Source organism: Paramacrobiotus metropolitanus, unplaced genomic scaffold, assembly GCF_019649055.1.
Source record: "Paramacrobiotus metropolitanus isolate TYO unplaced genomic scaffold, Prichtersi_v1.0 Parri_scaffold0000019, whole genome shotgun sequence".
Classification (NCBI taxonomy): Eukaryota; Metazoa; Tardigrada; class Eutardigrada; order Parachela; family Macrobiotidae; genus Paramacrobiotus; species Paramacrobiotus metropolitanus.
Window position 1 is genome coordinate 74,918 of NW_026570239.1, and position 23,470 is coordinate 98,387.

The 23,470-nt window shown below is 42.8% G+C and overlaps 4 protein-coding genes across 4 annotated transcripts; 2 read left to right on the forward strand and 2 right to left on the reverse strand.

The window, feature by feature from the left end:
• The first annotated feature begins 5,023 nt into the window (after positions 1 to 5,023).
• On the forward strand, positions 5,024 to 6,600 carry LOC129586015 (uncharacterized). The gene is made up of 4 exons (XM_055478995.1): positions 5,024 to 6,036; positions 6,184 to 6,252; positions 6,363 to 6,473; positions 6,538 to 6,600. Exons 1-4 carry the CDS (start codon positions 5,266 to 5,268, stop codon positions 6,598 to 6,600), a joined length of 1,014 nt encoding a protein of 337 aa, XP_055334970.1. The 5' UTR covers positions 5,024 to 5,265.
• Positions 6,601 to 6,726: 126 nt separating this feature from the next.
• On the reverse strand, positions 6,727 to 10,095 carry LOC129586049 (uncharacterized). The gene is made up of 6 exons (XM_055479036.1): positions 9,841 to 10,095; positions 9,021 to 9,489; positions 8,201 to 8,341; positions 7,964 to 8,110; positions 7,464 to 7,631; positions 6,727 to 7,217 (listed from the first exon to the last, which is right to left on the reverse strand). Exons 2-6 carry the CDS (start codon positions 9,487 to 9,489, stop codon positions 6,997 to 6,999), a joined length of 1,146 nt encoding a protein of 381 aa, XP_055335011.1. The 5' UTR covers positions 9,841 to 10,095; the 3' UTR covers positions 6,727 to 6,996.
• A 7,759-nt stretch (positions 10,096 to 17,854) lies between these two features.
• Positions 17,855 to 18,944, reverse strand: LOC129586096 (uncharacterized). The gene is made up of 3 exons (XM_055479104.1): positions 18,807 to 18,944; positions 18,531 to 18,562; positions 17,855 to 18,413 (listed from the first exon to the last, which is right to left on the reverse strand). The coding sequence occupies exons 1-3, from the start codon at positions 18,850 to 18,852 to the stop codon at positions 18,015 to 18,017; spliced, it is 477 nt and encodes a 158-aa protein (XP_055335079.1). The 5' UTR covers positions 18,853 to 18,944; the 3' UTR covers positions 17,855 to 18,014.
• Positions 18,945 to 22,054: 3,110 nt separating this feature from the next.
• On the forward strand, positions 22,055 to 23,353 carry LOC129586085 (protein yippee-like 5). Its single transcript, XM_055479090.1, has one exon. The coding sequence runs from the start codon at positions 22,186 to 22,188 to the stop codon at positions 22,579 to 22,581; it is 396 nt and encodes a 131-aa protein (XP_055335065.1). The 5' UTR covers positions 22,055 to 22,185; the 3' UTR covers positions 22,582 to 23,353.
• The last annotated feature ends 117 nt before the right edge of the window (positions 23,354 to 23,470 follow it).

A 23,470-nucleotide genomic window follows, 5' to 3' on the forward strand; every position in this document is an offset into this window, starting at 1 on the left:
AACTAACTCATTCGTTTACTTGTGACTTGTTTAATCGATGATTAGGCATTTTTATTGTGATCTCCGGAGAATTTTTTACTGGCACTGCTAAATGGTTACGTAAGCCGCACTAGCAGCTCACCATGCAAACACTCTTCTTCCGGTAACGGTTTTACCAGAACGCTTGTAACTGGAAACAATTGGGGAAATTGTATTCAAGATGTCTGCACCCTCAGCAGGAAATGATTGCGTGTTACTCGTTGGTTTCGTGGTAAGAAAATAGCGGGAAAGACCGGGCTGGAGGAATTTTGAATAGCGCCAGAACTCGGGATTGCCAAAAGAGTGAGGATTGTTCGAGAACTGAACTAGATTAGTTGATACTATCAGCACCCAGTCAATTCCGTACATGCGTAGTGAGCATGATCGTTACTCCATAACTGTGTAAACATTCAAATGCGTTTTTCCACTGCATTGTTAACTTCCAGAGGCACGTGATGTTTACAAAAGACCGAACCACTTCTGCCAAAATTAGTGTATTTTCCCGCACCCGATGCAGGAGGGCTGCCAAACCAGTCGGCAGCATACGTGGCAAGCATTACATTCCGTAGTATCTAAGAATGCACTATTATTATTAGATAATCAATGTATTACAGTATTACCGGGATTATGTTCGTAACGCAGCCTATTGGGTTTCTGCAGATTAATCTCGCGGGATGGCTTTTATTGCTTGTTCAGCATGTTCCACCAGTTTTACCCGCATGCACCACTTTACAAAAATCAGTGAAAACGATTGAATCTGATTGTTCTTTGGATACTTCCTGGCAGTTCAGCTGCCTTCCGCTACTGGCAAGCGAGAGACCGTTCAATAGAACCAGACAATTCTGTTCATGGTTGATTTTATTGCCTTGAGCAGATATCACTCTAAGTAGGGCTTAAGTCCAAACAGGCATGCGGTGTGGTCTGGGCTGTGTTAGCTTAAGCAGACGAATCACGTCCAAACGGTGACCTTCCATTTCTTCGACCCTCATACCGTAAAGCAAACGCGATGTCGACACGTCACGCACTCGATCTACCGTTTTTTAAAGCATCTTAATTTTTTGAGTTTCATTGGTCTTCTTAGGTTTCTAAGTTTTCTTAGGTTTTCTTGGGTTCTAAATTTCTTAGTTTTCTTTGGTGTCTTAGGTCTTCTTAACCGTCACCCTCGTGCCGGTTAGTCCGCCAAAACGATGACTGACACGACCGGCAATGGCTAAGATGAAAGTTGTGCTTTCCTTACAACTTCACAGTAGAAAGACAATGTAATTACATAAGGGCAAAACCAGGCGTCTTCCACCGATCCCCTGTACTGCTGCCGTCACCCTCCTGTAGTGTGACGTTGCGGCAACACATATGGTTAAATCTGGTGCGGTATGTAAGCGCCATGTTGAGCCATAACGTTAAACTCCAGGCGGGTGACGGCAGCAGTATAGTGGAACGGTGGAAGATACCTGGTTTTGCCCCCTATACCTTTATAATAAGTACAGGACGGCAAGTCGGAAGTGCTTTCGGAACTTGCACTTATCCCATACAAAAGCCATATACCGCATGCAGCACTACTGACCAGTAAAGTCGAAATCAGCGCATATTCACCAAAATATGACACTTACATCACTTAGTAGAATAAAATGCGCAGAATTTTAATAAAATTTTTATTTCCCGGTGAGTTTTGCAGTTTTTGTGTATTAATCATTCTACGTCTACGCGCGCACATCAAAGATGCCGCCCACGCGCACCTGAGATACCGATCTTGACTCCGATCGTGAGCGCTGGCCTGCCTGTACGGCAGCTGCATTGACGATAAAACAATAATTTTTATTCGCTCTAGATTTCGTTTTACATAGGGCGCCGATACATCACTATTATTTTCATGATTTTTAAACCTAGAATTCTTTGAACAGCAATTTTTCTGGATCGTAGAACCAGAAACAAAATTGCGCCGTTCAGTGCTCGAGAGATGCAGCTGACTTCACTTCAGCTCGCACTGAAACCTCGGATATGATCTACTAACTGATAACCATGCGATGCAGCATATCCCCGATCCGAATTAGAAAAGATCCGGTGCGCGATGGGCGGCATCTTTAATGTGCGCGCGTAGACGTCACCGAACGCTCTCCCATACTTACTTTAGATGATTGTTACACAAAAACTGCAAAACTCACCGGAAAATAAAAAATTTATTAAAATTCTGCGCATTTTATTCTACTAAGTGATGTAAGTGTCATATTTTGGTGAATATGCGCTGATTTCGACTTTACTGGTGAACGTAATCTATGTATTATTCAAGTTACAGAGGTATTGTCATTCGTCTTCTTATTTAATCGTGATGATTTTCTTATTTATTTTGGTGCCTGGCAGTGAATCGACAACCACCGGCAAGAAAAATCCGCGGGTCTGGGATACCGTCAAGCGCCAGAGGCAATTACACGCATCCACATGGCTGCATAAGCCCGCCAGTGGAGAAGTTGTAAACCTTCGTTCTGAGTTCAGCTCACTTTCGGCGGTTTCAGTCGTTTTACGGCGATCATAGCCTAAAATAGTGTGTATTATTACACAGTTTGTGTAGTTTTAAATGTGCTTTTTTAACTTTTTTGTGCAAGATTAAATAATTAGAAATCCATTGAGAAAAGTTTAGAGGGGTCTTTAGGATTTGAATTTAAATTATAATTTCTATTTTTAATGGAATTTCTTGACCTTTAAAGAGAAAATGGTTTGTTGGCTTCGCGCTTCGCGCGAAAAGGATATTATTCTATCCAAACGTTCAACTTCTAGATCTTCGCGCGTGAAGAGTAAACTCACTTCCTCTGTTCAAAATACGTGACTGATATTCTTAAAATTTGAATTTAGAGTAATTTGCGTGGTTTTGATAAGTTTTCCATATTTTGGCATTGACGATTATCATATTAAAACTGTGAAGCAAACATTAGCACAAAAATGTAGTGGCTTACTAGTATATTCTCCGTGAATCGTTGGATTTCGATGTATTACGCAGATGTATTTGTTCTTTTTCTCTCGCAGACTGAGCTCTGGTCAAGTGTGGCATAAATGCAAGACCTTGCGAAATGACTTTTCTAGCGTTTTCCTAGCGAAATGGCTTGTCAGCTTCGCGCGAAAATTTTTCTTAGCAATCATATTCAAAAGATTTATGAAAGTGCAAAACAATTGTTTAAAAAATAGCTGTCCCCTATCCTGACCAACCCCCGGAGGGGGGTCGCCAGGGGTAGTGTGTAGTTTTGAAACTCCACTATTTTAGGCTCTGACGGCGATCGACACGCAAAGCCGTGCGGCGTAACTATTGTAGCGATAGAAGTTGTACACCAATAAGACCACTCAGTTATGATTCATCATTACGTTAAGAACTCTCTTCATTTTACCGGCTAGCTGTCCTTCTTTACATTTTCTAGAATTCATTCTTGTTCTCAGCTTGATCAGCTTGTTCCACTTGTTAAGGGATTTGGCCCGGTACATAGCACCAAGATCGTGAACATCCAGGGGAAGTTTCGCTGCTGCGCGCTCCCAAAACCTTTTTTGCATTGCTTTATGGTATTTTGTAGCCAGAAGAATTGTTTACTTAGGTGAGAAAACCGTTTGCGCGCGCAACATCTGGTTGCGAAGTTATGAGGGTATCCAAATTCCAAAAAGTTTAAATGCATTCAGGTGTACCAAAAGTCTCATTATGGACCGATCCCTTTCAAATTTTGCGCGTAAATGCACATAACCATGAAGATCGTTTTGACACGGATCCAGACTTCTACGATTTTTTTCAAATTTTAAAATGAATTTTAAAATTTTTGAAATTCATTTTAAAATTTGAAAAACATGTTAGAACAGTGGATTCGTGTCAAAACGTTCTTCATGGTTATGTGCATTTACGTGCAAAGTTCGAAAGGGATCGGTCCATATTGAGACTTTTGGAACACCTGAATGCATTTAAACTTTTTGGAATTTTGTTACCCTCATAACTCCGCAACCGGATGTTGCGCGTGAAAACGGATTTCACGCCTATGTACACCAATCATTTGGCTACACAATGTCAAAAAGCAACCCAAAAAGTGTTTGAAAGTGCGCGAAAGCGAATATTCCCGTCAATGTACACGATTATAGCGCTATGTACCGGGCCAAATCCCTTAAACTCTTGCCTAAACCTTGCTCCTTGTCTTGCATTATTCTTGTATATGCCGTGAACTTCCGTTGTTACGTTCAGTAATTGTGTTACGTCAGTAAGAGCAGTCCCGGCCAGCATCGTTGCCGGCCGTGCCAACCTTTCATCCCAACAGCCCACACAACATCGTGGTAAGGTCAACACGCCAACCCACTAGAACAGCGGCCAGATAGGCTTCTGTTACACTATTCGTTCGCAGAAGCCGATGTCCGCGTTCGGCCGCCATCACTGGCAACATTCCAACGCAATCGATAAGGGTTTCCACATTTTTTACTTTTAATATGACCAGCTGTTACGGATCAGCTTTTAATATGACCAGAAGCAGTCATACTAAAAGATACTTTTTGCAAGATATAATATTAGAAATGTATCATGCATATTAGCGCAAGCGTTAGTGATTCTGCTGAAATACGTCGATAATTAAATTACACGATGCTTTGAAGAGCACTTATCCGCTTTACCTGGTTGAAACTGGAGACATTGTGCCTGATCATGGAAACGGTTATTCGATCCCATATCCCGTTTGCTCCCAACTCACTTGGCCTTTGAATAATGGAATTTTGCTGTTGATCGGCTGCATGCTGTTCCACACCGTCCTTTCCCAGTAGCAGAGTCAGCAATTAGTCAACCTGCATTGACAAATCGATAACACTTGCTGATTAACACTTACGCAAATGCGTTTTAACAGAGGTATTCGATTGTAGGTCATTTTCCTCGTTGACGAATTGTACGATGTAGAGTAGCGGGAAAACTGTTCTTTGCAATTGTAGAATTCTATCGTCGCATTTCTTTTACTAATGATTTTCTCCATAATGGACTCATTTCCCGAGCGGAACAACAAATTAAGAAACCCGTCGCCTGAGGACGCACTAGAGACCGCCGCCGTAATTCCGCTGAGTTTATTAAGATGCTTTGGCATAATCCCAATTAAAAGCGCTTCCCCTTACCGACAAACAGCGTTGACCGCGATTGCGGTGATCCTAATTAGTGGCGCTTGGTTCCAAGTGGCGCTGGTTGGTGGCTCCGCCTATTGTCGCCTGTTCCCACCGAATTCCGCCTCTCAGACAGACAAGAAAAGCGTTTCCCTAATGGACATGATGCTTTCCTTGCCGTACGTCGCTGTGAGCCTCCGGGGTGCGGCGACGCTAACGGTTATTCTCTTCACGCGACACCGCCTTGCTAACATATTACAGAAACTGAATTCTCTTCTTGCGCGATCTCTAATTGTAAGCGGTCCGAATACACAACGGTATATTCGCCGCTGGAGATTGCAAATTAGTTTTGTCTCCGTCTTCTTCATCGCGTATTTGAGCGCTACTGAATATTTCAATATTACCGGTACGATTAAACAGATGAATTTAACATGGACGGAAGGAAATATGTATGATCCACTACCGCCCATCTTCCCGGTGTGGCTAAGCATGGGCTTCTACGAAACCTTTCTAGAAGTCACATTCATGTTATCCATACAAGTCTCCATTTTGTTAATCTTTTCTGCACTGGTTTTAACCGCTTGCACTGATCGAATCAACGACAACCTCCGCTTGCAAACAGAAATAACTGTGAGCAAGAAACTCGATGACCTTTGGAAAAGTACGGAGTGCTTGGAAGATCTGTTGCACCAGCATGCGGAGGTGATGGACGCGTGCAAGAATGTAAATGCGGTGTTCGGGCTGTTTTTCGCCGTAGCGTATTGCCTGGATTTCCTGGCTTTGGTATCGTATGTGACCAATTGGTTGCTCAATACGGCGCTGATGTTGGATAATCTGTGGAGCGCTGTGTATGAAGTGCTGATCACGATTAATGTGGTGGTGTGCGGTGGGATGTTTTTAATCCCTCTGTTTCGGATGCACGATCACGTAAGTGACGCCCATTTTCACAATGTAAAAATTTATTCTGTATTTTTCCTTCTACGATTTATTTTTGCAGACACGATGAACAAATTTTATATCGAATTTTCTGTAATCGGACTGCTTGATTTTCTCATGCAGCTGATCACTTTGCAGGCATTGGAGATTTACGAGGGTTTATGCAATTATGCCGATGCAGCGGTACCCGTTCTACAAAGCGACCAAGTGGGTTAACACCGCAGTGCACACTATTCGATTAGCAGTTTGCTCGTTGATGTGTCGATTAGCCATCATGCTGTCATAATTTTGACTCTGCATTTGTTTTACTTTTGCAGGGTAACCAGCTGCGGAGGACGCTGCACCTGTTCATGCATAAGAGCCGGAATCAGCATATTATCATACAAGGCTGGCACACAGTGTATGCCACACGGCATTTATTTGTAGCAGTAAGTAAATAACGGTCTTCTATTATCGCTACTGGTTTATCGATTTACGATGATCTCGTTACAGACATTCACTATCTGTGTGTCGTTCGTCGTCGTTGCTCATGAAGTTCTCCAGAAATCCCGTTAACCATGGTACTTTTAACTATTTGATGGCCCTTCTCTGCTCGGGCTAAGCTCCATCATTTGTTAAACCATCGCGCGCTTTCTCCACTTAATGCTTTATGATTACGAATTAAAGTGGAAACGTTTCTTTTTTGTTTTATTCAATCGGTATTTAAGCGCGATCTGCAAGGTAAGGAAACAAGGCAAAATTCCAGAAACGCCCTTAATCGCGCAAGCATTCGCGTAAGAAGAGCATACGGGTCGGTGGCGTACAACGGTATAAGCATAAATGATTTTATCGGTAGAAGCAAATCTGCTGCAAAAAGCTGACATTCCGCTTATACCGCCTTCGAACATTCCAATTTCGGAAAACGAACGACAACTGCTATCAACGTACATCAATAACTTGCGGCATGCCGATCTAGCACGTAGCGGCCGTCACGGTGCAGGCACCCGGTGGATTGGTGGTCCAGTCCCACGCTTGACCGGTCGGACACGTGCAGACACCGCGCGCGGCATTATTCAGTTTCATGCAGGTCAGTGGCGCGGCCGTGATAGCCGCCCCTGTCGATGAGGTTACCCCGGTGGGGACCCGGGTCCCACCGCAGTCTGGTAAGGTCTTGCAGCAGTTGCCCAGATACGCTGCAAACAATTTCTGATTAAAACACTTGAAAGAATTCGGAAATTATCTTGATTTATTCTACGTTATTTATTGGTATTTGGGAAAAAGGTGCAACGTCCCGATTACGTGGGCAGTATGAAAAATCAAAAATATAAAATTGCCATTAATATTATGTAATGGATTACTTGAACGTAAACGAATAATTATATCCTTGACAAGGACAAGTAATTTCCGTCCTGGGACGGCCATAAGAATACTGCCCGTACTTTTGCACACCCTGCGGCCGTCTGCCCCCGTCACCGTCTTGTAATACGGCTTGCACACGCAAATATTACTGGCACCAACGGCCAGGCAGGCGGCATCCGTTGGGCAGTCCATATTGTTGGCGGTCAGGTCACAAGTGTCGCCCACTTGGGCGGTGCTGGCGCTCACCTCTGAAAAAATGCGACAACTCTTTCAGTACGAACATTGGACCACTGCCATAAGTTACGCTACAAGAAAATTCTGACAACAACACCAGCACGAAAACGCAGACAGATGAATACGGGTCTCGGGAGCAAAAAAAGTCCTTTGTAACAATAATATTTTGAATATGAAAACATAAGAAATACATAAATTAGATAAAAAATTTATCAACAGGGCTAAAATTACCGTTCGTATCCTTAAAATCGTAAATACATCATTTGTACAACATCAGTAACTGTTCATCATCAGCATCGAAAGCGGCGGTGTCTCAAACATATTATGGTGCATCCGAAACCCTTACGTTTGCATTCCAAAGTGCTTGGATTGCCGGTTTGCGGCGTAGCAATCCTGTTGCTGCCGCATTCGCATTTGCTTTTGGCAATGGTGCACGTTAATGGTGCTGGGCAGTAGGGGGTCGCTGTCGAGCAGGCGGGCAGAAGCTTCCAATCTGGGAAGGAAATTTTCAAATAAACCGTTCCAATCGAGAGGTGCGGTACAAAGAAACGGGGATTGCAGTGCAAACGAATGATTGCCTCACCTTGACATGTAACTTTCCCGGTGTTATCGGCAAGGAAATAGGTTCCAGTCTTGCAAATACACACAGATTTTCCTTTATCACAATCGGCCTGAGAGCCGAAAGCGGTGGTACACACAGTAGGATCGGTTTTGCAGTCGTAGGCTGTGAAAACACGACACATTCAGTACAGTATTTGCATATTACAGTAATTAAGGACTACATCCCTTCTTGCCACTTAATATTCTTACAAGCGCAACTTAACAATTCTGCGTTTTTACAAAGCGTTCGCACGTGATAGTCTGAGTGAGATATGCGACCCAAAAATCGGTTTTCTCGGTGCAGACTGCAAACACCGGTTATATTCTGTGATAAAGTGGACGCCAGCTTCCCCATTACAATTCGTATCAGCTGGTCAAAGGTTCTTTTGCTCAAAGAGAAGCCGAAAAATGTCCTGAAGTTGTATCTATTATTCACTAATAAAGTCCCTCGCATGCGGTGATCGAAGGTTTTTAGTTAATTTTAACCGCGTTAAGCGGATATACCGTTCCGGTTCCCAGAAATATTTAAGCGTTTCTTGCGTTGTTATGTAAAACTAGTTTCGTTTCTGGCAAGTGGCCTTTGGCTGCCAACTGAAAATCTTCAGAGCTATCAAACGATTCCAGAAGATGTATTTTTGACTAAGTATTCTAAAAAGAGTTTTTCGCCCAAGGCTAATACTACTGTCACCAATCTTTTCACAGCAATAGTGCTTGTTGAATTTTGCTTTATTGGATGCCTGTTCTTGTTCTTACAGAGAATCTTGGTAAGAAAGCCTTGGAAAAAACAGATTCTGTTGGTTTACCTTTGCAAGTTTTGCCGGTTGTGGGATTGGGATCTAAGATGAAATCCTTGGGACAAGCACACTTGCCGAATGGCTGTCCGGAGAGTGGCGGGCCGCACACCGCGGTGGCAAAGTACTGGTGGCAGTCGTCGTCCAGCTGGCAGTCCGCCGCCGTCATAGTGGCGATGACCGTGGAGCTCTGCCTGGCACGACAGCGCTGCACCCCATTGCCGGCATCGTACGGATCATACTCGGCTTTGCATTGGCAGACGTTACCGGTGGGCTGGGCGCCGGCCGAAGCTACACACTCGGCACCGCTGATCTGCGTACAGTCCATGCCCTGCAGCGGCCCGGTAGCCTGCGCCGGCGGCACACACCAGTCGCCAATCGCTAGTCCATCCGAGCGCTGGTACCCGCGGCGGTCGCCACCGGCGTTCACCTGGCGATGACCGAGCAACAGGATTACGATGGTGGAAAAGGATCCCCACATCTACAAATTGTGTGTTGCAGTAGTTATGTCAACAGTTACTAAATAATGCGGTAGCAAAAAAATAAACGGAATAATTATTTTAAATAATTAGCAGTGTTCAATTTACGAATTCAACAAATTACCGTACAAAGAAACAGATAAAACGGCAATAAATGCGTTTAATTTCGAAAATTATTTATTCGGTAAAAACACGCTTATCTCTGTTCTAGCTGAAAATAATTATTGATACGAAGCATGCAAAGAATTAAAAGTAATTGTTGTGCTAAATTAAAATGTCTCTTTACCCGATGGATTTGATTTTTAATTAAATATTTATTTACCTAACAGTTAATCGTTGTAATATTCACTTACTGTAATTGAGAAGCAGCGTTGTCACAAAGCTGTAACCCAAAAAAGAAAAAAGAAAGCGGCAACTGTGGCGACTATCCTGACAACAAGCCCCAGAAAACGCCAAGTGGTCGAGATCACAGCATATCAGTGACACCTGACTGCTGGTTGCTGCTTTTCCTGTTCAGCAATTCAAATGTATCTGTACAAGGTCGACTGATCCGTTCAGACGCATAAAAAAGGTTAACTGCATTACAATTCAGTGATTTCACGTATTCTATGCTGAGTTTGTGGTGCAGTATGAGGAACGATAAAATGCCGGATGCTAATATAATAAACCATCGCCGCTTGTTGATGTAACGCCATACGCTCCATTATTGCCACATTAATCCACTTTCATTGTACCGGCCACCGGTGAACTGGAACTGTATGTATGGATGTGTTATTACGACAGCTTATTCAATTGTACTTGACGCATTCCTGAACAAACTACAGAAAAGCACTTTTTGTGATTAATCCTCAGCTTCTCGAAGCCGGGATGTTCGTTGCAAAACCATTTCTGTTAATTACAATCAATTAATTTATTACTATAACCAGTTAATTTAATTTTTTTATAAGATATGTGTTTTCATTAACTATGTTTTAATGTCACCGCGCTTTCATTTCTTTTATTTTAATAACTATTGCCGGTTAAAAATCTATTTAAAAGATATTGCCAACTTAATTATTCAGCCAAGATTTAAAAGCAATGCGCATGATAATTTCAGATTTATGCGATGCCTGCGTAACAAGTTGCTATCAAGCGCCAGTAAACTGTAGAAATAACGGGAAAACTCATGAAGTGCACTAATAAACACCGCACACCTGAACCGTAAAATACCGGATCCTGAAATCATAAAGCCAATGTAATCACTGTAAATCCCGAGCACGTTTTCGGTGTTTACAGTAGGTTTTGTGATCGTTCAACTGCTCAGTCGTAAAGTCGTACTCATACTTCGCGTTAACGACATATAGCGGTAGTTATGCGGTAACGTCGTCTGACCTTGCCGCTGCTACAGACTGACTGCCAAGCCGTAAAAGACACCAACCACCGGAATAGTGTTTATACGTGACCGAAGCACACGTGACTTCTGAATACAGATGCCGATCGTTTCGTAAGGTAAATAAATAATTTTATTCTGGAAAAAAACTATAATTTTTAAAAGGCATTAAATTTCTATCATTAAAGAATTACGTTGGCTGCAAACCGGAGGCTGTTGAACGACGAATGGTTCCAACAAGAACCGCTTACGTAAATATGAAATAAATATCGCTAAAATACAAGCATCGCAATGGGACAAAAAACAAAACGAACTGAAACAAAAAGGGATAATCAACAACTGACCTTCTCGCCAATCATTTTTGTGTTTCAATTTTTTATCGGATATTTATAACGAGACATTGCAGCTATCGGTCTAACTTTCTATTGTAGGTACATATTGTCCCGAGTAAGTTACGAAATGTGTGCTTTGCATTTTCAGGGCAACGATAGCGAATATCGTTACGAACACAGTGTCCTGAGCGCCGAAGAGCTTTAAAGGTGTAGTACCTATTGATGTACCTTTAACGATCCCATTGGAATCTTTTGTCCGCTGGTTGTCGAGTCCTCCTAATGTAGTGCAGCGATAATAAGAAAACCGGCTTACACGGCATAAATTGCCACTTTCGGTTCATCGGAAAGCCTTTCCAGGAAACTGCGATAATCAGCAAATCACCTAAAGTGCAAATGCGGTGGGCGACTATTTCCGGCATAGATCCGGTAACATCCAGCCAGGAAGACTGTGCGTGGTAATTGCCAATGTCCGGTTTCCATACTGTCTTTGTCTCGGTAACTGGGACAATTTTTTCCTTCACAGAAAATATTTTAGCTGTTCCTCCATTTTTCCTCCTACACGTTAAGTTTTCTCTTGAACGATGGTCGTCTTCAGAAATATGGAAACAACCTCTCACAGTCGAAAAGTGCACGAGGAACCTCGTGACCGTATATCGCCAGTAGAGCTCGTATTGTTCATGCCATTAACTATGTTGCGCTCTTTCGGTTTTGCACCTCCGGAAAAGGACCCACCTAACACCGGGATTCGGATTGTAACTACCGCTTTCGCGGTGCTGATTCTGGGCGGTGGCCATTTTGTATCGAGCATCTGTTTCGCCATGACGGCCCTCAAATTATACGCTGCCAGTTTCGATAAGCACCGGAATTTTCTCCTAGAGGCTATTTTCGACATGCCTTATGCCGCCGTCGCCATCCGGGGCTTGATTCCTCTGAGCATAATTTTTTTCCTTAAGCGACGGAAACTGACCAACCTTATCCACGCCACCGATCGTCTGTTGCAGCGTGTGATCCTCGATCACCGAGTTTTATATCGGCACACTGCCCGTTTTCGACGGGAAATCGGTCTATTAATGTTGTACACTGTCGTCGGCTTCGCAGCCACCGAAGGCACGTCATGGCCGGCAGCGCTGCTAATTAGCAATGTCACAGTACATAATTTCACTGCCTTCGCTCCCATCACAATAATTCCACCGGGATGGATATCCATCTTCTGCTACGAAACCGGCATCGTGTTTCCGAATTTTCTCTCGTTGCATTTATCCATTGTTTTGATTGGTTTCACGCTGATTTTGCGATGCTGCATCGAGGAAATCCGGATACAGATCGATCAAGAACAAAAATATTTTATCAAAAGTAATCCCAAAGGTCACGAGACGTGGCTCGTTGATAGTAAGGTCAATGTTTGGGAAAGGGCGAATTCGCTGCGGAGTTTGATGCATGCGCATTCCGACATTGTCAAAGTATGCGGCGAGATTAATGCGACACTGGGACTAATTTTTACCGTGTCGTACGTATGTGATACGATGGCGTTGGTTGGTTTGGTGGCCAACTGGGTGATGAACTCGTCATTAATGTTAAGCAGTCGTTGGATGATCATTTCCAGCGGAATGCAGCTGATGAACGCAGGTGTTTTTGCCGGGATGTTTCTAATACCTCTTTTCCGAATGCACGAAAGCGTAAGTAAACTACTACAAAGTACAAAGTACTGCATTTCAGATTTAATAAAATTTCAGCTGCACTTAGGTCTTAGGTTATTCTATGTATTACAATACGCTCGTCTCTGTACTACTCGTAAATTAACTGTTTAAAATTTAAACCGTAAATTGCTTTCATTAATTAGTACCAATAAAATAAATTTTTATTGTATTTATTTTTGTATGAATATGTACTCTTTATTACAAAACAGCTGCATTAATCTCTCAGTGCGCTATCACGTGCGTGGCGACAATGTTTTAGGCGCTAGAAATTCATGGATCACTATGCCAGTATGTTGACGTCGCAGCCAGCGCGCTCTTGCGCGACGAGGTATGATCGCTTCCCTGTAATCTCATCACTGACATTTGTTCGGTTTTGATAAATTTATAACTGCAGGGTCGTCAACTCCGTCGGATCCTGCAACTGTTTCTCTACAAAAGCAAAGAGCAATGGATCGGTGTGGAAGGCTTATACATCCTCCACGCCACTCGACATCTATTTGTTGCGGTATACCATCGATTTATTTGATGATGTGATCGCGAAACGATTATGCTGACGCCGGTTTACGTTGCAGACGTTTGCGTTGTGCGTATCGTTCGTGTTGGTTGTACGGGAGTTGCTGGGAAAGTTATGAGAATTCTTCACCGTTCATTGTTTATGGTTCCTCCATTCGTCAGCGCTCAGCAAAGATTTGCTGCTTTATGGTTTTCCATCGTAACTATATACCTGAATTTGTCTTGTGCCTGCAACTTAAACGTTGGCGAATCCACCAGGCTAATATCGTAAATAGGAGGTTAATAGGTGCCACAAAGTACAGATAACAACTAACAAGTATTTTAAAATGAAAACTCCGCTCCACTTATGTTACAAAAACAGTGCAACAGAAATTCCAGTTGTTCAGATACATCGTACAAATAATCCGCACTTGCGGATGTTTGCTACAGTAACGTAGCATAACCGCGGAAGTGGCTCATCAGCTGTCTTTTCCTAAATAACCGGACAACCACTCCCATCTATCAACCGATACTTTCCATGTTGAATAAGTACCCACGCATAGCATTAATTTTTTCCCTGAACCGATGACAGTTTGCCAGACATTCTGTCTGTAGATCTGAATGCGAAGCGGTTCATTATGGCACTGCTGAGCTGCTCTTCTACAGCGCTTGTACCTGATGGCGATCGATTACCGAGGAGGCAGTGTTTACATTCCGACGATAGTGTTACTGATCTTTGTGAACGAGGAACACGAGAAGTTCTCTCGCCTACGCACACGAAGGGAGATCGAATAACACACCAGGTAGATTATAACTTGTAACTGGCAAGAACATTGCCTGCCTCAGCAATTTTTCAATAAGGAATGACGGCATTTTGCACCCCACTAACGTACGAGTACATTCAGCGACAAGGACAACATAACCGATTAACAGAGCTATCGTCATGGCCAGTTAATCACGCTATCATTCGGCCAAGCTGGATCACACAGACTTTTTACCGGATTATTTTTGACTCGTTTCTAAAGTTCTTGATAATTCTGCAAATAGAATATCTTTACGTTTATTGAAAATATGGATGTTGACAAGGAAATGCCACTCAAAAAGCCCCCATCGCCAATGGAAACAATCCACTCCAGTCCACTGAAAATCTTACGTACTATCGGTATCGTCCACACAAAAACCGTCACCTGCAGCGCCTTCACCCGCATTCTCTCCACAACAGTCGCTGTGGTACTCCTCGCCTGCGCATACTTCACCTCCGGCATCTGCTTTACTGTGACCGGAATGAAACTCTACGCCGGCAGCCAGGATAAAACCAAGAACATCCTCGTGGACGCACTGTTTATTATGCCCTGGGTAGCGATATGCCTCCGCGGTATCATCCTACTAACTCTGACTTTTATGTGGAAGCGCCAGCAGTTAGTGAAACTAATTCGCCACACTGACCATCTCGTCAGGGATGTGTTTGCTGACCCGACCACGTTGCGCCACTGTACCCGCTGCTGCCGTTTTCAGGTCAGCGCGTTGGTGCTGTTGACTACGGCGAGTTTTGTCTTGACCGAGGGTGCATCGTTTCCCGGGACGCTGGCGATGTACAACGCCACCATACCGGATTTGAACGTCTTCGACCCGATCACGATTATCCCGTCGGGATGGATGTCCATCACGTTCTACGAAGCGTTTATCATCTTCCCGGATTGGCTATCGGTCCAAGTGTCCATCTTATTAATCGGTTTCACGTTGGTCCTTCGCTCTTGTGTCGAAGAGGTTCGCCAGCAGATTGTAAAACAGCGGGACCGGTTTTTGGTGGAGACAAGTAAAGGTCAGGAAGCGTGGATCGTCCAGGTCAAAGCTGATCTGGTCGAAGGTACCGAGCGAGCGGATGCGCTGCGCTGTCTTTTAAAGCAGCATGCGGATGTGGTGCGGGTGTGCGCCGAGATGAATGAGACGTTTGGATTGATGTTCGCCGTGGCGTACTTTTGCGACACCTTCGGTTTGGTGGGATACATTGCCAACTGGGCTATGAACCCGGAGCAGACGATGGGCAATGTATGGATGATGGTGTGCAGTTTAATACAAGTGCTAAACGCCGTGATGCTAGCTGGACTATTTCTTATGCCTCTATTTCGGATGCACGAGGCGGTAAGAGCATACGAGATAACTTGGATATAGTTTTTGTTGTCTTATAGAAAAAACAGTTCTTTTCGTGACTGTGGCGAGATTTACGGGACAAAGGCACTAACTTTAAAGCGTTGAAAAATAAAATTAATAATCAGCTTGAACACTGCGTACTGCGTAGTCTATACTTTGCAGCTTGCATTTGATATCCTACTGAAAATGGGAAATTGAGAAACTAGTTACTGAAAAACGCATTGCTAAGGCGCAATTTTTATTCAGTTAAAAGGCAGAGTACTAGCACCGACAACGGTTTTAACTCAGAACCGTCTGATCTTCGTCCAGCAAGTCCAGCAGGGAATCTTTTTCGTTGTTCATGTATTGAGCGTTTCCCGTCACTCCATTGTAAGAAATTGTATTTCACCTGCCTTAACTGTACCACCGCCACCGTGGTCGTTTACGTTACGGCGCATTGACGCAAATGTGTTGGACAATTGCAGGCCCAGGAGATACATGGGACATTATGCCAATATGCTGACGCCGCAGCGGCCTTTCTGCAGCGCGATGAGGTGGGATCAGTCCGCACATTCAGAAGCACAGAAGGTTATTTGCTTAACCCGTACTGATAGTGTTCGGCATGTGTTCTACATGCAGGGCAGCCAGCTTCGTCGGATCTTCCATCTGTTCCTCCATAAAAGCCGCGAGCAATCGATAGGAGTAGAGGGATTGCATCTGGTGCACGCCACGCGGCAGTTGTTTGTTGCGGTAGGTGATCGATTGGTTTTTTGTTTAAACAGGAACCAGAAACAATATGTCTACATATTTTGCAGACGTTCACCGTATGCGTATCGTTCGTGATTGTTGTGCGCGAAGTGTTGGGAAAATCATGAAGCTGTATTTGTTTGTACGGTATACCAGGAATTTTATATTAAATATTTTGTAATATTTTCGCCTAAATGCGCAGTTGGTGCAATCAAGCAATCAGCCATAAAAAGAGTAAAACCAGAAGGAAACACCGTATGCACAATTCGGAAACTCCCACCGAATGCAGAAAATGGTTCCTATCGAAAAAGGCCGCTGTGCTAGAATGGAAGTCTCAACAGAATTTTTATGTACGAATTTTAATGTACGATACTGTGTACGTACTACATAGTGTCAAACTGGTATTAAGGTACCTTGTCGGTTTATAAGCAGACGTGTCGATTCGACACCGTTTTGCTTAATCGACAAGCCAGTATTTCTTATTGTTGTTTGGTTGGATGTGCTAAATGTCTGCGACAATTAGGTGTAAACTGCGCGAGGTCGAAGACTACTTTCTTCAGAAAGGCGTTCGCCTAGCGAAAGCCTCACGCAAAAGTACTAACAATACAGAGTAGTTCAGAGGTAGCAACGATAAGAAACATGAATAAAACTTTTAGTTCATTTTAAATCCATCTGTTTTACGGCGGTTAGAGATGCATCAAAGCAGCCGATCGTTGCGTACGACTCTTCCGGGAATTGAATTTCATTCCACAGGTTGTACTCCCACATTATCGAATATGGAATGTACAGGTCTGTATGATTATGTACCACACAATTTCCACTAACCGAGAAGTTACCGACAAGGATCTACTGTTAGGATTATTGCAGGACCTGTTAGGATATATTTTATTTTTCTTTGAATTAATACCAGCGCAGTACTGTTTACCAAGCTAGATTATTGGCTTGATGCTGATAGAAATCAACCCTATTTGTACAGCAGTTAAACGTGTTGTGCCGACCTTTCCTCAATAGAGTTTGTCGACCAGGATTTTGGTTTCGTTTATACAAGAAATTTGTAAAACAATGGCCAGTGTGAAAGTCTTCCTCTCATTTCACTGATTAACAACGCAGAAAACATGAACACAGCTTTATATTCTGACGAACGGCAAGGGTGACCATTGTACAACCTCCGGTTCAGCAGAAACAGTGCATAGTGACTTCCCCCACAAGCACCGCAAGATCCGCACCGAAAACCTCTGTAACCACTGGCTAATTATTATATCAAGCGTGCATGTACTATATGAGTACTCCTGTGTAACGTTTAACATATTGTACCTTTACTCCAGTTTCATACAAGCTTTGTAACCATTGCATCGATTCTTCAGATTTGTTAAATTACATTATCAAACTGGTTATACTTCAAATAATCCATCGAAATTTTTCCGTACCGGTACAGTCTCTGCATAAAGCAATCAAGAATTGCATGCAACTGATATTTTCTTTCCTGTCATTCATGCAGTACTCAACATTGATAACTCCATAAACCCGTTTGGTCCCGTTTTCGAGTTTATTTTTTTGCTAATTAAAGTACAGTAGGTACTTAATATTCATCAATCGGGTGCTGATGACATCATTTGGAGAACCCTGCTGCAGCTGTTTAACTTAACATTTTTCGCAAATATTTTATGGCACTGGCGGATACACCACAAGCCGGTGCATAAGGCTTATTTGTATATTATCGACAGAGTTGGTGAATGATGAGCAACAGTTCTTAAGAGTTTTTAATGCGTATTTTCTACTTCTTTCTGCAACCTGTTCAGGCTCTCCTCTGCGGTCAGCTTTTCCTGAAGCGCACCGAAGTACGCTTTCTTCATATCTTCCCGGGTTCTGGTAACTTTTTTCGTTCCAGTTTCCATGCAGTAGCGGCTGCTGTAATGTTTCGCCCAGTGGCAGGTCTCGGGGCAAACGCAACAGTAACCGTTATACATTACGGGACAGTTCCTTTTCGCATCCGAAGTGTCGCCATGTTCACAAGGAAAATGGCATTTCGTGTTGCAGATCAGGCAGTGTAATACATACTGTCCCGGGTCCAGCTCTACTTGTATCGTGCAGGGCTCTCCCATTACAACGGTGAAGTGCTTGTTTTCTTCCATTTGGCGTTCGTATTGCGCGATCTTCGCCTGTACAGATACATAGACAAAAAGAAGTCAGAGAAACATGCACAGCGGGTAGGACTGAAGGATGAAGCTATTGAAATTTGCTTTACAATTAAAACATGAACTGAATGAACGTAGTACCTGAAGTCGGCCACTCTCCTCCCTTTTCTGCACTGTAAAATTTCAAATGTTTTTTATATGGTTTGGTGGTGGGGATTTTCAGTATTACGCAGTATACACTGATATTGCCGATGTTATGTGCAACTAAGGCACTGATTTTACGTGTATAGTGAATTTCCATTTGTGAACATACACGACCCGGGAACAGTCCGGATGTATTAGGTACAATACAAAACATAAAAAATGTAGAAAATCGTTAGAATACTTCTCCTCACTAAATTCCAAAAGACTCCCTACCTACAGAGCCGGTGGTTAAGGGGCTCATTTTGAAGGCAGTGCTCATCGCATAGTACGGAGAATTACACGCCTGCCGCTCCCGTAGACCGGCAATAGTACTGAAATAATGTGAGCCGTAAAATTAAATGCTGGGTGAATTTTCCGACATAACACGACAGCATGCAAACTTAAGTGTGCCTTAAATGATTACGATTACCAAGCAGTGCGACGGGTTAACTTTTTGACAACTTCAAAGCAGGTTTATGCTTCTGAATAAGCTGTTTTCTCTTCTCATAATACAATTAATTTTAGCAGGTGCGCCTTGAAAGACGAGCGTCAAAAGCCCTATACTTACAGTTGCAGTACATTACTAGGGTCGAATAAAGACCATAAAATTAATCGTGTTTACATGTGTCATGCTGTTTGCATCGCTGTTCTCACCATCAGTGTTCAGTGGAGCATAACGTAATCCGGTAAAGCGCCGTTCAAATATTACGTAACGCAAATTTTCGGTTTTTTTCACCACCCCCTACCCCTTGTAACAACGCGTAACAAGTTTTTACACCCCCTGCAGCCGTACGTAACGGCATCGGGAACCCCCCCTCTTAAATGGCAAAAAAAATTCCCTACAAATTTTATGAGCAGAATCTGCTTGCTCCCAGCCTGGGAGTCCCAGGTAACGTTGAGTACGCCGCAGGATATGCATCAGCAGATTCTTTACAAGATGCCTTCATTACCAGGCTCGATTTCTATACAATCAACATACGTAAACGACCGAGTTTTCACTTATAATACAGTTCAGTGGGCATGGCACTTATACGTTATAAGTAAATATTGCTGAAATATTTAGAACACGCCAGGGACGAAAACTTTTCTTCAATTTGCGTCTTTTGTACGCTCCTGAAATAATGGAATGACATGTTTCGGCTCCATCTTCAGCGGTGTCAAAATGTAACGTAACATGCCGGCCACCCACCCCCTACCCATGTAACAAAAGCGTAACGCTTAGGTCAAACCACCCCCCCACCCATGGCTGTTAAGTAATATTTGAACGGCGCCTAATCGACTGAGTACTATGGCGTGATCGCCTCAAGCAAGTCTGATGCGCTGATGTTAATTGCTCGTCTTACCGAATTGTTCGTCCGCATCCCCATATTTTCTCTAGCCATACTCTCTACATTAAATCAAAATAGGCAAAATAAACCTATGCGAAACACATTGGGTTTCAGAAAATATAATTTATTTAATTCAAAAGAAATGGCATAGTGAATGGCACCAAATTCGTGTACATGCAGTAAAACTTTCGCTTTTGCGCCCTTCTAAGCACTTCTGACTTTTGTTTTATGGCATTGAGTGGCCAAATGATTTGTTTACATTGGTGAAAACTGAAGATCGTTTGAATGTGCATCTCCCAGTGCACACAACTCGCCAAGGATAGCGTCCAGATCGACATCCTCCACAGAATCGGCAAACGCGCGGGCGGTTGGGATGATACTGCTCTATGAAACTGCGAAAAGTTTTAGATGGACCGATCTTCCAATTTTGCATGAACACGCAAAGCGAAAACGAAACAGAACTATGCAGTTTCGAAGCACCGGAATTTGCGAGTACGTTTTTTTCGTGATGGCTATTGCTGTTATCTCTAGATGTGCCCGGTGGATGAGTGCAGGATGACCCATTTACCAGTTACCTGTTTTGACTATCCATAGCGGCAAAGATTTCAAAATTTCTTACCCGCTGCACAATTATAAAAAATAAAATTTTAAACCCGGTATCTTGCAATTGCGATGTGGTATGACTCAAAGTGACTATTAGTTATTGTGATTAGTTGAAAGAATTTATTTTAGTTATGCATACCGCATACATTCATCCCCAAATATGCGTACAATATTTGAACAATATACAATAATTATACAGAAATAACAATATACAGAATTGTACAGAAATAATACAGACAAAAACAACATACAGAAATAACAATATACAGAAGAATTATTTGATTATACAGAAATAACAATATACAGAATAAATATATAATTGTACAGAAATAACAATATACAGAATTTTGAAAAATATACAGAAAATAGAAATAAAGGGCGTAGTGCAGCAATTTGCTACTTCAAAGGATGACGGATACCTCTCGCGTTAACACGAACAGGTCGATATTATATTAAAGATACCCATGAGCTCGAATCTATTGATGACACGGTAACGCTCGCAGTGGCCGTGGCCAGATTTATACAGAAATAACAGAAACAGAAATACAGAAATAACAATATACAGAATAAATATATAATTGTACAGAAATAACAATATACAGAATTTTGAAAATATACAGAAAATAGAAATAAAGGGCGTAGTGCAGCAATTTGCTACTTCAAAGGATGACGGATACCTCTCGCGTTAACACGAACAGGTCGATATTATATTAAAGATACCCATGAGCTCGAATCTATTGATGACACGGTAACGCTCGCAGTGGCCGTGGCCAGATTTATACAGAAATAGAAACAGAAATACAGAAATAACAATATACAGAATAAATATATAATTGTACAGAAATAACAATATACAGAATTTTGAAAATATACAGAAAATAGAAATAAAGGGCGTAGTGCAGCAATTTGCTACTTCAAAGGATGACGGATACCTCTCGCGTTAACACGAACAGGTCGATATTATATTAAAGATACCCATGAGCTCGAATCTATTGATGACACGGTAACGCTCGCAGTGGCCGTGGCCAGATTTATACAGAAATAACAGAAACAGAAATACAGAAATAACAATATACAGAATAAATATATAATTGTACAGAAATAACAATATACAGAATTTTGAAAAATATACAGAAAATAGAAATAAAGGGCGTAGTGCAGCAATTTGCTACTTCAAAGGATGACGGATACCTCTCGCGTTAACACGAACAGGTCGATATTATATTAAAGATACCCATGAGCTCGAATCTATTGATGACACGGTAACGCTCGCAGTGGCCGTGGCCAGATTTACTGTACAAAGCAACCGACTATCGGGTATTGTACTTTCACTGCTTTGGAAAGCGGCACGATCAACTGAATGAGACTGAAAGAAAACGCTTATAACACGCGGCGGACGCTGCCCATGCGGCCATGCCTGACGCTGCTGTGTATCGATGTGTGCACCGTATCGATTTTCTTGCCAGTATCAATATTACTGGCAGTGCTGATTTTCAGTCGTTGTTCCTTTATCCATTCTTCTCAGAACACATCACATACTGCGATAATTTCCATGTTAGCAAAATAATATTTACATCTTCCCTCAATTAATGAACATCACGTGCTGTTGGAAGTGCAGTAGGATCATCACCAGACTTCTATGGTTATATTTTAATACGAAACTGTAATCCTGAAATTTAGCCATGGGTGTTGTACATCTCGCGGAGCCTCAGTACACCACCGAGCATAACCCCAACAAAGTCTTCGCATGTGCCAGCTGCGACACGGTTCTGACGCAGCACAATCTGTTGCGGAGCCGCCAGTTTATCGGCAGCACCGGGGCGGCCATCTTATTCCGTCGCGCCATCAACGTCAACTTTTCGGAGGCCACCGAACGGCAATTCCTCACGGGCCAGTACATGGCCAAAGATGTCACGTGCAGCCGCTGCGCGGGGCGGTTGGGCTGGTACTACGAGCGTTCCTTCGATCCCCATTTTGCCTTTAAAGAGACGCAGGTTGTGCTGGAGGTGAAATTGATCAAGGAACGCGATGGTACCGCCACGGAACTGGCGGCGTTCCACGGAAATGCAGAGGACTAAATGCCGAATTGCTGGAAATAATATCCAACTACAGTGAAACTCCTCTTAACATTCACCTTCCTATAACATTCACCCCTATACTGCATGCATGAGGCTGAGAACCAAACTGTCCGGTAGACTACAACACAGGGGCAGTTCTCTGTATAACATTCACCCCTTTACAGCTATAACATACACCTTTTATGGAACCGGTAACAGTTTTACCGGCTTATTCAACCCCTGCGTAACATACGGTTGGCTAGTCTGGTAAAAAAAACCATTTCGATGTCTCTAAAAGAAAGTTCCGGCTTCTGTTTTTAATCTGTTTAGTACCGGATCTTCCAACTCCAGACATACAAAAGGGCAGCAAAACCAACATTCGCACCGAATAATGTCCATACTCCGATATTTTGTTAATGTTTTGGTTAAGTAACACCCTCCGGGGGCTGTGCCCTGAGCCCCTGAGGGCAGTGCCCCTGGGGGCAGTGCTTCTGTATAACATACACCCCTCTGTAACATTCAGAAAGCCTGGAACGGAGGGTGTATGTTGTAGAGAAGTTTCACTGTATACGGGAATAAAAAATTATGCTTATGAATCTGTGTCACCGCGATGGCATTTTCCTGTTATCTGGCGACCACTGCCTACCAAAAAATCGGGTCGTTCAAATGTATTGATTCGAGAATATGATGCGCGTACTTGTACTGACTTCTGCTCCTTCGCAATAATTTTCGTTTTCGTAAATTTCTTGTAACTTATCCTTTGTATTTCTAGATCGTTGTTTTCTCAGCATGGTTTGGTAGGTGTGAAAATACATTCGCTGTCATTCGTTAAAAATACATTTGTTGAATTCGTTGTCGTTACATTTTTGCAATTTGCTTTTATTAGGAACTGAGCTTGTTTAAATTTAGG

Bases quoted from the DNA above. Each gene is read 5' to 3' on its own strand.
- LOC129586049 (XM_055479036.1), bottom strand. From the start codon at position 9,489: ATGTGGGGATCCTTTTCCACCATCGTAATCCTGTTGCTCGGTCATCGC. The intron at 8,342-9,020 runs GTAAACCAACAG...GTGTTTTCACAG, and splicing joins AACCGGCAAAACTTGCAAAG to CCTACGACTGCAAAACCGAT. The intron at 7,632-7,963 runs GTAAGGGTTTCG...GCATTTTTTCAG, and splicing joins AAGCACTTTGGAATGCAAAC to AGGTGAGCGCCAGCACCGCC.
- LOC129586085 (XM_055479090.1), top strand. From the start codon at position 22,186: ATGGGTGTTGTACATCTCGCGGAGCCTCAGTACACCACCGAGCATAAC.
- LOC129586015 (XM_055478995.1), top strand. From the start codon at position 5,266: ATGGACATGATGCTTTCCTTGCCGTACGTCGCTGTGAGCCTCCGGGGT. The intron at 6,037-6,183 runs GTAAGTGACGCC...ATCACTTTGCAG, and splicing joins TGTTTCGGATGCACGATCAC to GCATTGGAGATTTACGAGGG. The intron at 6,253-6,362 runs GTGGGTTAACAC...TTACTTTTGCAG, and splicing joins CCGTTCTACAAAGCGACCAA to GGTAACCAGCTGCGGAGGAC.
- LOC129586096 (XM_055479104.1), bottom strand. From the start codon at position 18,852: ATGAGCACTGCCTTCAAAATGAGCCCCTTAACCACCGGCTCTGTAG. The intron at 18,563-18,806 runs GTAGGGAGTCTT...GAAATTTTACAG, and splicing joins CTTAACCACCGGCTCTGTAG to TGCAGAAAAGGGAGGAGAGT. The intron at 18,414-18,530 runs GTACTACGTTCA...GTATCTGTACAG, and splicing joins AGGAGAGTGGCCGACTTCAG to GCGAAGATCGCGCAATACGA.